The sequence below is a fragment of the Anolis carolinensis genome, chromosome 1 (genome assembly GCF_035594765.1).
Source record: "Anolis carolinensis isolate JA03-04 chromosome 1, rAnoCar3.1.pri, whole genome shotgun sequence".
NCBI lineage: Eukaryota > Metazoa > Chordata > Lepidosauria > Squamata > Dactyloidae > Anolis > Anolis carolinensis.
The window spans coordinates 268,236,329-268,248,962 of record NC_085841.1 but is presented as its reverse complement, the minus strand read 5'-3'; the positions used below and the strand labels follow the sequence as shown (position 1 = coordinate 268,248,962).

At 44.9% G+C, this 12,634-nt stretch overlaps 1 protein-coding gene across 1 annotated transcript; it reads left to right on the top strand.

Moving 5' to 3' along the window:
* Positions 1–3,797, top strand: cdkn1c (cyclin dependent kinase inhibitor 1C). Its single transcript, XM_003214754.4, has 3 exons — positions 1–681; positions 1,228–1,318; positions 3,073–3,797. Exons 1-2 carry the CDS (start codon positions 15–17, stop codon positions 1,311–1,313), a joined length of 753 nt encoding a protein of 250 aa, XP_003214802.4. The 5' UTR covers positions 1–14; the 3' UTR covers positions 1,314–1,318; positions 3,073–3,797.
* The last annotated feature ends 8,837 nt before the right edge of the window (positions 3,798–12,634 follow it).

The following is a 12,634-nucleotide window of genomic DNA, read 5'->3' as shown; positions in this document are numbered from 1 at the left end:
TATTATGCTAATCGATGTTTTGCTCGGGCGCCACTCCGCGTAGAGCTTTAAAAAGCGCAACAGCAACGCAGCGAAGTCGGGAGGGGGAAATAAGAAGGGTGCGGACGGGCTGTTCGGGCTTTGGAGCGTCTCTTTCTTTTTGGCTTCGTCTGGGGGCCATGTCGTCGAGCGTGGACCTACCCGCCAGCAGCGCCTGGGCTCTGGAGCGCCTGGCGGCGCGGCGCGCGTTCCCGTCGGAGGCGCGGACGGGCGCGTGCCGGAGCCTCTTCGGCCCCGTGGACCACGAGCAGCTCCGCCGCGAGTTCCGGGGCCAGCTGCGCCAGATCCGCGAGGAGAGCCAGCGCCGCTGGGAGTTCGACTTCGCCGCGGGCGCGCCCCTCCCGCCCGGGCACCAGGCGCGCTTCCAGTGGGAAGAAGTGGACGCCGCCGCCCTGCCCGCCTTCTACCGGGAGACCCTGCTGCCCGGGGCCGCCCGCCGCCTCCTCCGGCGTAAGAGCAAGGCGCCCGCGGAAGGGGAAGAAGAGGAGCAGGAGCGGGAGGAGCCCGCCACTCAGCCCGAGAGCGACGCTCCGCCGCTCGGCGCGCTCAGCCACGAAGGAGCGGAGAGCGGCTGCTACTCAGGGATCCTCCTCAAGCCTCTCCCGGGGTCCGCCAAGAGGACGAGGATCGCCCACATCACCGGTAAGAAGGCGGCTGTGGAGAGGAGGAAGCAGGGAAGGAGAATCGGGGAGAAAGAAGGGAGGGATGGCGAGAGAGAGAGAGAGAGGAAGGGAAGGGTGTCTGCACTTGTCCTGCGGAGGAGGAGCGGGTGGGGACAAAACAATCCCGACTTTGGGGTTTCTTTGGTGGAAAGGAAGTCCTTTGCTTTCCTTCCCATTTTCCCCTTCTCTCCATTCTGTAGCCCTTTTTGTTTTTGCTCCGTCGTCGACGGCTTGCAGGGCAAGGAACGCTTACGCAGCACTTCGCGCTCCGCCGCCCGCCCAACGCCTTCCTTTTCTATTTTTTTCCTCTTTCTTGCTTCTGCGACGTAAACAAACCCGTCCCGTTGCAGTTCCCGTTCTGGCCGCTTGGGGCAGGCGAGGAGTGTTTGTCTGCCGGGCGCCCGGGGCGGGTCCCTGATTTTTTTTCTTTTTGTCGGGAGGGGTTTTTTCGGCCCCGGGGATGTTTGTTGGAGGGGGAGGAGACAGTCCGAATGAGGAGACACTCATTCCTCTTTCTCTCTGTTAGATTTCTTCGCCAAGCGGAAAAGAGTGGCCGCGGACTCCAGCAGCGCGTTGGCCTTGGAGCAGACGCCCCGGAAAAGGCTCCGATGAACGAGGTGAGGAAGGGTTTTGATTGGATCCTATTGCCAGCGCTTTCTTTCGCTTTGGAGCAGGAATAAAGGCAGGGGTGGGGGTGGGATCTCTGAATTGTGTTTGGCTGGTGTGTACCTGTAAGTGTGTACCTGTAAGGCAGGCATGGGGAAACTTGGGCCCTCCAGGTGTTTTGGACTTCCAACTCCCACCATTCCTAACAGCCGGTAGGCTGTTAGGAATGGTGGGAGTTGAAGTCCAAAACACCTGGAGGGCCCAAGTTTCCCCATGCCTGCTCTAAGGCCATAATAATAATATTATAATCGTTATTTATATCCCGCTTGTCCTCACGGGACCCAAAGCAGCTTGCAACATATTAAAACGATGTAAGCAACAATCCAAATATATCAATAATAAGTATAAATGTCATAAAATAGACACTTTAAAATAGCAATAATATACATTTCACGTTCTTGTGGCATCATGTCAGGTTATATTGCACTTCGTTCCAGTCCATGTGAGTTTCAGAGGTGTGTTTATGCTAGACCGAGAGTTTCGAGTGTGTTGTTTGCGCCAAATAGAAGATTTTCCAGGCGTTTGTGGCTTTCTGGGCGACTGGAGGATTTAAAGGATGCCCCAAGAGGGTGGGTCAGGGCTGCTTGGAAAAACAAACTTTGGAGCCGTTGCCTGTAAGGCACTGGTTAGGAGTTGCTAAATGGAAACGTCTTTACGGGTGATTTAATTTTTGCCCAATTCTCAACCTATCTTGGACCTAAATGGCTGCCAAATAATGCAGTTAGAACTTCAGTATATGGTCGATGTGTACACATATAATGCCGTTTGAGCTGTATTATCTGGTGCTACACATGCCATACAGTGCAGTTCATACTGCATTATTTGGCAGTGTAGAACCAGCCTGAGGTCCCTATTATGTTGATGAAAGGCCACATCCTGGTCTGATGCCCCAGCTGTTGCTGACTTATCCACGGCTTCTTCTGCATTAATTCTACAATACAGACACACCCTTTGACTTAGGGCAATCTATAAATAAAGTTTATTATTATTATTGGCTATCTCCCTGAAGAGACTCAGGAGCAGTATGGCAACCTTTCAATGCACAAAGAAAAGCATACAAACAAAACTGTATGCTTTTCTTTGAGCATTGAAAGGTTGCCATATTGTTGGAAGCCGCCCTGAGTCCCATCAAGACAGAGCACATTAGACAGTATAAACAACCTGACTGTAACTTAATAAACAAAATGACAACAAATAAAGAATTAAAATGAAAAATGAAATAAAAATAAAATAAAAACATAATAAAATATAAAAACCCTGATAAACACATTAAAATAAAATATATTAAAAATTAAATTAAAATAAAAACATAATATAAAATATATAAAACAGAGTATATTGAAACTCCCATCAGGCGAGGTTCAGGAGTCCAGTGGTCAGGAATACTAAAATCCACGGATGCATCTATATTGTGGAATTAATGCCATTTGCCATCATTTAACCTGATGCTGTGGAATCTTTAGAGAGGATTTTATAATGCCTTCCCTGCCAATAGTGTCATACTTTACCAAATTATAATTCTTGTGATTCCATACCATTGAGTCGTGACAGCTAAAAAAGGTCAGATGGCATTAAATGTACAGTATAGATGCACTTTAGGAAAAGCGAGGCAGTGGGTTGTGATGCCTGTGTGTAATTCTGAGCTTTCTGGGGTTTTTTTTTCTCCACCATCTTCCTAACCTAACGCAGCAACCTTCTCTTGCAGATTTTGCACTATAGGACACCGAAGTGAGTGATTGTTTCCTTGGAAACGCCAGAGCTGGAGCAAAGGCCCCTTCCTCTCCCCACACGTCAAAGGGACCCACTGGGAGGGAAGGAGAGCGGAGCGTGACGGAGACCTTCCTCCTCTCCCATTCGTCCCCCAGAAGGAACTGCTTGTACCTCCATGTAGCAAAAGTGGCAGACCTGCAAGCCACCTGACGGAGCAGTGTTAATTTACAACTGTGCAATGTATTACGTTTTATATATATTAAAAATGTATTATGCCTAATGTGAGTACACTGGCCAGAAGTGTAAAAGCTTTAAAAGTCACTTATATAAATGTTTAATCTCTGCTGATTTTTCAGTGCAAAACAAATTGTATATTTGTACAAAAAATACAAACAACTTAAGAGTTCTACTAACTTATATTTTCTATTTATGTCAGAAGGTGGATAACTTTGGTTGAAGCCTTGTAGTCTATTCTGTGTTTTTTTTCTTATTTGGTTAAGCCAAAGGGCACTATATATTTGCTTTTTTTTGTTATTTACAAAAATGTAAATTTATTTTTATAGTGGGGTTTTTTTGCATTCACAAAATGTAGCTATGAATCAAAATTACTTTAGTTATTACTTGAAAAAAATCTGGTAACAATGGTTCCTGAGCCAGTCTGTACCACTGCCATTGCCAATTTATGCCACAATGTTAAAAATAAAAAAGGAATCAAATGACCATTTGCTTTTATGATGTCTCGCTTTTATTCCCCTTCGGTGATTCTAATTGGGACAGCACACTCAGTTTCCTTGGCTTCTGAACATTCAGCATACTAATGTTATGCAACAGCCATTTGATCCTTATTTAAGAGTAAAACGGATGGCCTTTGCAAACTTCCAATTGGGTTTGTCTGGTGACAGAAGAGCATCCAGCCAAATTTGCTCTGGAGAGAACTATGAGGCCTGGCAGTGGCAGGAGAAGTAAGGTTAACAGAGGACATAAAAAGCCCATGGCACACTTGGATTTTGAATGTCAGCCTTTGGAGAGGCAATTTGACTTGATAGACATCCAGACTGAATTAACAGCTAAATGTAGCAAGTTGGAAGTTAAAGTACTTTCACAAGGTTGGAGGCAGTAAGTACAGCACTGTGGAAAGAATGCAGCTTGACACCACTTTAACTGCCATGGTTCAATTCTATGGTATCATGGGAGCTGTAGGTTTACAAGGCCCTTAGCTTTCTCTCCCCAAACTACAGATCCAAGAATTCTGCAGCATTGAGCCATGGCTATTTAAATGGCGTCAAACTGCATTCATTCTGCAGTATAGATACATCCAAAGTTAAGACAAGATGATGTCCAACAATAGTACGGACTTCTCCTTTTATCCCAGAGGAACCCTGGAAATAATTTTTGGATCTAGGGAATCCCTGCACAAAATTATAGCTCCTTTTTCCCCCAAACACATTCTCACAGGAAGTCTGTAGTGACCTCTTGTGGAACCCTGATTGAGAAACTTTGATCTAGGGGGCTTTGTGATTTCCATCCCTGGTCTAGATCTTAATAGAACCAGTTTGGTACAATGGTTTGAACAATGGAGTACAACCAAAGACCAGGGTTCAAATCCCCTGATATGGCTTGCCCAAAGTCAGTCATGGAGACACCCTGAATAACATCAGGGAAGCCACATCCTCTCAGCCTCATGGATGCGAACACCACCCCTGCAGAGCAAAGCTTGCCACAAAAACCTTAAAATGGCCTTAAAATCCTCTGAAGTTGGAAACAAAAGGCACACAACAAATCAAATCTCAATTCAGTAAATTTATTGAAATGGATCCAAAGCACAGGACTAGAATTAGAATACTGACAATTTAGAATAGACATTGTAGAATAGTACACAATGCAATTTCCTGTGCTGGAAGAAGTATATTACAAGTTACATGAGCCAAAAGACATTAAGCACCTTTAGTCATGGATGTCGACCCCCTGTTTGCTGCTTGATGTGTCTCACAATATGTTTGGTATGGGTTTATCTCTGGAGCCCTATCTCCCACAGTCTTGAACAATTGACACCAATGTGAAGCAAGTCAGTCAAAGGCAGTAAATTACTTTCACCCTTCCAGTTGGTTTATTATTAAGGTAAAGGTTTCCCCCTGACATTAAGTCTAGTTGTGTCCGACTCTAGGGGTTGGTGCTTATCTCCATTTCTAAGCCAAAGGGCCGGTGTTGTCCATAGACACCTCCAAGGTCATGTGGCTGGCATGACTGCATGAAGCACCGTTACCTTCCTGCCAGAGTGGTACCTATTGATCTATTCACATTTGTATGTTTTCGAACTGCTAGGTTGGCTGGGGCTAACAGCAGGAGCTCACCCTGCTCCCTGGATTCAAACCGCCGATGTTTCAATCAGCAAGTTCAGCAGCTCTGTGGTTTAACCTGCTATGTCACCAGGGGCTCCAGAGCTTTTACTATTACTGGAATTAAAAACAACCAAAAACTATTGTCAACATCCAGGATTATTGATAGGACTTTTATAACAGTGGCTAGATTTGCAAAAATTAGCACGTGAAGCATAACTTAGCATGGAGGCAAGTATTGTGACCTGCTGGCTAAAGTTGCTTTTAAAGGCACAGTTGCAGAAGCCGGTTTAAAAGTTGGCAGCCTTGCCAACCCCTTGATCCCACATATTTGGAAGAAGGAATAATTGATTTCAGCAGCACTTACTTCTAGCTTATTCAGTTTAAGGTGTAAAGCTTCAGGAGGTCAACTTGTGCTCTGCTGCCAAAAAAATAGGCTCACACATTTCTTGGGTGTCTCCGGAAAGAACAGTGGAAAAGAAAATATGGAACATGTAAATAAGGTTTGGAAACTGGCTGTGACTATTTTGTTCAGGATTCATTTTATCCTTGAGAAAGTGGAATGCAAGCGTTACTGTGAAATTTCTTGATAGAACAGTCACCTTAAAGAAAGGAGAAAGTTGGCATTACTTCTGAGAGTGGAATTAGTTGTGTCTTAGATGTCTATCCAATTGTGGATTACACTCCTGGTAGAATATATCTTCCTTTCCCTTTCAGCCCTCTCCTTTGACATATCACCCTGATCTGCTTTAGGAAATAGGGGAGGAAGGGGGGGGGGGTCTAGATAAAGTATGGGAACACAAGTAGGTGAGTAGAGAAAAATAAGGGAAATTCCATTGAAGAAGTGGAGGTACCCCCTTGTTTGACTCTGGATGCAGCCACTGAAATAACTATAAGTATCTATATTTATGTTCAGATTGAACTCAATGGTCAGTCTTCGTTGGTGCTTGAGAAATAACCCCTACCTCCAATATCTTGTTCCTGATATCCATTTACTTGGAAACATGGCCCACTCATTTCCATGGAAGTTTACTACACTAAAGGCACCAGATCTTATCTGACCTTGGGAGCTAAGCAGAGTGCACTGGTTAGTACTTGGATGGGAGATGGTCAATGAAGGCCAGGTGCTGTAAATTTAATTTCAGAGAAAGGATATGGCAAAACCATTTATGAGTATTCCTTGCTTAAGAAAACGCTAAAAAATGCATGGGGTCACCATAAATCAATGGGTGACTCGAAGGTACAAATGTGTAACTATAGCCAGTGTGAAATAAAATGTCTTGTATGTGCTTGGTGAGTCAGTGGAAACTTTTGTGCACTGTGATGTTGAACTCTGCATCATGCCTGGGAGCTTTGCCTTGTGTTTTTTAAATGTAACCATAACTATGTGCACAATATAATTAAAAACTGGATGTCCAAGGAGATGACTCCAGTCCCTTGCTTCTTTGCTTCCAATGCTATAACTCTAATTGTTCCAGAGATATTCCACAGCACTCTGGATCAGATTTGCAGGGACACAGGAGGATACTGTAGCCTCAGGTACCAGCAAAGCCTAAATTTTCAGTCAACAGACACAACTGGATCATAAGAACCCCATAGACAGCAGGAGCCTTTCCACCAGTAGAACCTTTCTACCAGCATGTTAGATCCAGCTTTAGTCAAAGTAGACTTATTTAAAGAAGGTCTACTTGGTTGGTTGATTTAAAGAAGCCAACCTGGTGGTTAGACTGAAGATGAGCTCTTCAGACATTGTTGGACTGCAATTCCTTGTATTCTTTAGCATTGACAATGCTATTTAGAGTTGTTAAAGGTTGCAGCCCAGTTACATATTGAAAGTTGCATGGTTTCCACCCCTGGTTTAGTTCTAGTATTGTATATTCATTGAAATGAATCCAAGCTGGTAGGTTAGATTCAGAGTACTGACACTTAAGAGTAGGCCAACTAAATGGTCCAGTTCAAGTATAAATAAATTTGGATCCAACCCAGTATTGTCTAATGCAGCAATGTAGTTAATGTAGAAACTAATTACTCTGAACTCTGTCTTCTCACTGGTGAACTATGATTGCCACATCTCTGTTCTGAACTTACCATAACAAAGATGTATTCGTGTACTACATATTTAGACCATCATTATTGTGCAATCTAATTCTGAGTTTAGGGCAGAAAAGGTAACAGAAGAAACAGCTACATTTGCTCTAATGAACTCAGTAAATATTTTGACTGTTTGTTGCAGTGTAGTGTGAGCGACGTTTTAAAAAAGCACAAACAGAGGGGTGTTCCACAGATCATTTGCACTGAATAATCATGAACAAGAGCATCACTATTAATTATAGCCATGTTGGACACAAAAAAATAGACAAAGCAGCAAATTGAGAATGATGATAGTGACAATGACATCGGCTTTCATGGATCAGAGCCCATATTAGATGAAGAGTTATGACAGGCAGCATTCAAGGAACAAAACTATGCACATTCTTTGTGCCGAAAAGGGTAGGCCTGATGACACTGCTCAAGTGCCTCCATTCCTAGTGACATGTGCCATGCTTTGGCACACCCCTCACACCCCACTGCAAAGATCTGAACTGGCCAATTGAATCTCCTAGTGACCCATTATTTATGGATCATTGGTACCCAAAACCACAGTGGCTCTTCTGCTGTGTCAGTGCACTCGGGGAGCCCTTAATCTTTCATACAATAGCCAGAGTAATTCGAGTCTTGTTCGGAATAGTTTATATCTTTACAAAATATTGCATCGGTCGCGCATGCTTCTGAGCAACACCAGAGAATTACTTCTCCTAAATCATCCCAAAAGTCAACATCTTTAGCTTTCGGCAACATGTGCTTTTCTTGTTCCTGCTCCAAAAGATGCCTGGAAGGGACTTGGAAAGATGTTATACTCCAGCGAATGCAACATACATACTTTGAGCTAGCACTTCCAAACAATGGCTGTAGGATTTATTTTTAAAGAACCACTCATTTAAATAGACCTTTAAAAAAACTTTAATATACTGTAAATGTGAAATCAAAGGAGCAATCTAAATCTATTGGAAATGATGGGACATAAGTTCCTCAAACCCAGGGATTGGGGAAATGGCGGCTCTCCAAATGTTGGCCCGAAAAGTCTGCCATTCCTCACCACTGACCACTTATCCTAAGGCTGATGGGGGTTGCAGTCCAACTGCAAGGCTGCACTTTACCCAGCTGTGTTGTATAAGGGAGTGCATATCAAGCTATGGTGTGGATATCTGATGTGGAAGATCAGCAGTCCCCCACCCTGCCATGTGCCAGAAGTCAGTCACATATTTGAGTCCATTGGTTACCATTATTTCTTCCTTTCCTTGGGACTGCACTGGTCCAAGGACCACCACTTGGAAACCCATTCCCATTTTTATCAAGACTTTAAGATGAAGTAGGCATTTCATTGCTTTAGTTTAGTGTATTGTTATTGTCTGTCAAGTCAGCTTGGACTTGTGTGTGTATGAACTTCAAGTTGCTTGTCAACTTAGAGCAGGGGTCCCCAAACTAAGGCCCGGGGGCCGGATGCGGCCCTCCAAGGTAATTTACCTGGCCCCCACCCTCATTTATAATATAATATTTTTATATCAGTTTTAATAATATAATATATTGTATATACATATAATATTGATAAGAATATTATCATTTTATACAATATAATACTAACAATAATACCATATAATAATATTAATTATATGTTATATATTACATACAATATTACAGTATAGTGGTATAGTTCAATATAGTAATATATAATGCTAATATTGTGCTATGCTAATAATACAATATATTGTATGTACATACAGCTGCTCTGAGTTCCCTTCAGGGTGAGAAGGGTGGGATATAAATGTAGTAAATAAATGTAGTAAATGAATAAATAAATAATTTTGGACTTAGGCTCGCCCAAAGTCTGAAATGAATTGAAGACACACAACAACAACAACAACAACAACAACAACAACAACCCTAATTAACCTGACTATCTCATTGGCCAGAAGCAGGACCACACTTCCTATTGAAATCCTGATAGGTTTATGTTGGTTAAAATTATTTTCATTTTTAAATATTGTATTGTTTTTCATTGTTATTGTTGTTTTGCACTACAAATAAGATATGTGCAGTGTGCATAGGAATTTGTTCGGTTTTTCCCCCCAAATGATAATTCGGCCCCTCCACAGTCTGAAGGATTGTGGACCGGCCCTCGGCTTGAAAAGTTTGGGGACCCCTGACTTAGAGGAACCCCATGACTTTCATTGGGTTTTCTTAGACAGTTTTGTCAGTTCCTTCCTCTGAAATATAGCCTCCAGCACCTGGCATTCCTTGGTATTCTCTCATCCAAATACTAACCAGGGCTGATATTGCTCAACTTCCAACATCAGGCAGGAATATTGGCAGTGAAAAGAAATCCCCAAGGCCCCTTCTACACTGCCATATACAATCCAGATTATCTGCTTTGAACTGGATTATATGGCAATGTAGCTCATATAATCCAGTTCAAAGCAGATAATGTGGATTATCTGGGTGGCTGTGAGTTTTCCGGGCTGTATGGCCATGTTCCAGAAGCATTCTTTCCTGATGTTTCGCCCACATCTATGGCAGACATCCTCAGAGTTGTTTGATTAGCATTGAATAGCCTTGCAGCTTGAAAGCTTGGTTGCCCCCTGCCTGGGGGAATCCTTTGTTGGGAAGTGATTAGCTGGCCCTAATGGTTTCATGTCTGGAATTCCCCTGTTTTTGAGTGTTGTTCTTTATTTACTGTCCTGATTTTAGAGGTTTTTTTTTTAATGCTGGTAGACAGATTTTGTTCATTTTCATGGTTTCTGCTTTGATAATTTGGATGATATGGTAGTGTAGAAGGGGCCCTAGAGCCGGGGTCCTCGACAGCCCTCCTGAGATTTTATTGCATCAATCCACCTGTAACATGGATTGGTAGTTTAGTGAGGCAGAGTACTTCTTGGTAGGGAAGGCGAAAGAGCTTGTAAAGCCACAGCTCCCTGGATCCCATAGCATGGAGCCATGGCGGTTAAGGTGGTGTCAAATTGCATTCCTTCTACAGTGGAGCTGCACCCCAAGTCGCCAGAGTTGTCATGCTGCTCAAGCTGAAGTAAGTGGAAAGTCTTTCCATGTTGCTCAGGGGTATTTGATTGGGCTGCTGTGAGATTTCCAGGCTGTATAGCTATGTTCCAGAAGTATTCTCTCCTGATGTTTCACCCGCATCTATGGCAGGCATCCTCAGAGGTTGTGAAGTAGATTGGAAACTAGGCAAGGGAGGTTTATATATCTGTGGAAGGTCCAGGGTGGGAGAAAGAACTCTTGTTTGTTGGAAGCAAGTGTGAATGTTGCAATTGTTTATTCATTCAGTTGCTTCCGAATCTTTGTGACCTCCTGGACCAGCCCACGCCAGAGCTCCCTATTGGTGGCGGCTCCTTCAAGGTCAAGCCAGTCACTTCAAGTATACCATCCATCCACCTTGCCCTTGGTCGGCCCCTCTTCCTTTTTTTCCCTTTTCCCCAGCATCTTTCCCTTTTCTAAGCTTCCCCGTCTTCTCACGTTGCAGTTAATCACCTTGATTAGCATTGAAAAGCCTTGCAGATTCAAAGCCTGACTGATTATTGCCTGGAGGTATTGGATTCCTTGTTCGTTCTTTGCGATGCTGTAGCCTTGCGGGTCTCTTCGGCTCTTTACGGTAGCCTCCTTTTCCCGCGCCTGGCCCCGCTTCTCCTTAGCGTCCAGACGCTAAGATATTCATAAGTGGCACCGGGCTGACCCTGCGGACTCCTCCCCCCACCCCCTCAGATCCTTGCGCCTTGGAAGGTGCGCTTCTCCGTGGATTACAGGGCAGTGTAGACTCATACAATGCAGACAACCTGCCTCCTGCATGATGTGGCAGGGCAGAGCCAGACCCGGCCTTTGTGGTCGCTCCCGAAGGCGAGGGCGCTCTCGACAAGGGCGTGGCCGCGGCTGCCTCCGCCAAGCCCCGGATTAGCTGGCTGCGGCGCCCCTCCCCATCAAAGTTCCCCTCGATTACCTCCGGAGCTGCCTGACCGCTTAATCAGGGGCTTTCTTCCGAGGGAGGCCGAGGGAGGGAGGGAGGCAGGGGGGAGGAGAGCTCCTCGTGAAAGGCCCACAATGCGGGGCGATGGGGGCCGGCAGCTGGATCCTCCAGGATTTACGGGCCTTTGAGGCCGGCAGGTGTCTCCGGGAGCTCCATTGTCTGGGGCCAGCCCTCCCTCTCTCCCCTCCCTGGGCAGGGAAAGGCAAGAGCCCCGCGCCCGGCTTCTCCAACGTCGGGTTGCTGTGAGTATTCCGGGCTGTATGGGCCATGTTCCAGAAGCATTCTCTCCTGACGTTTCGCCTGCATCTATGGCAGGCATCCTCAGAGGTTGCGAGGTCTGTTGGAAACTAGGCAAGTGGGGTTTATATCAGAGCCAAAGCCAGAAAAAATTTCGGGTGGGGGTGGGGGTGGGGGTGGGGAACCTTTTTTTTTTAGCAAATCACGAAAGGTAGTTCCATAACGCAAAATAGGAGCCCTCGGTGGCGTAGTGGATTAAGGCCTCGTGACTTGAAGGTTGGGTTGCTGACCTGAAGGCTGCCAGGTTCGAATCCCACCCAGGGAGAGCGCGGATGAGCTCCCTCTATCAGCTCCAGCTCCATGCGGGGACATGAGAGAAGCCTCCCACAAGGATGTAAAAACATCAAAACATCCGGGCGTCCCTTGGGCAACGTCCTTGCAGACGGCTAATTCTCTCACTCCAGAAGCAACTCAAGATGCTCCTGAAACGAAAAATAATAATAACGCAAAATAATTTATACATCAGGCTCCATTGATAAACCTCAGTGGACACTCATGGGGATTTGGTTAACCAGTTAAAAGTTATGAGTAAACCAGATTTATATATCTGTGGAATAGTGCCCAGGGTGGGAAAAAGAACTCTTGTCTGCCTAAGGCAAGTGTGAATGTTGCAGTTGGCCAGCTTGATTAGCATTGAATAGCCTCACAGCTTCAAAGACTGTCTGCTTCCTGCCTGGATGTAATCCTTTGTTGGCTACCAGTATTTTAAAAACTTCAGGCAGACAAGAGTTCTTTCTCCCATCATGCACATTCCACAGATATATAAACCCCACTTGCCTAGTTTCCAACATACCCTACAACCTCTGAGGATGCCTGCCACAGATGTGTGCAAAACATCAGGAGAGCATGCTTCT

Bases quoted from the DNA above. Each gene is read 5' to 3' on its own strand.
- cdkn1c (XM_003214754.4), top strand. From the start codon at position 15: ATGTTTTGCTCGGGCGCCACTCCGCGTAGAGCTTTAAAAAGCGCAACA. The intron at 682-1,227 runs GTAAGAAGGCGG...TCTCTCTGTTAG, and splicing joins GAGGATCGCCCACATCACCG to ATTTCTTCGCCAAGCGGAAA.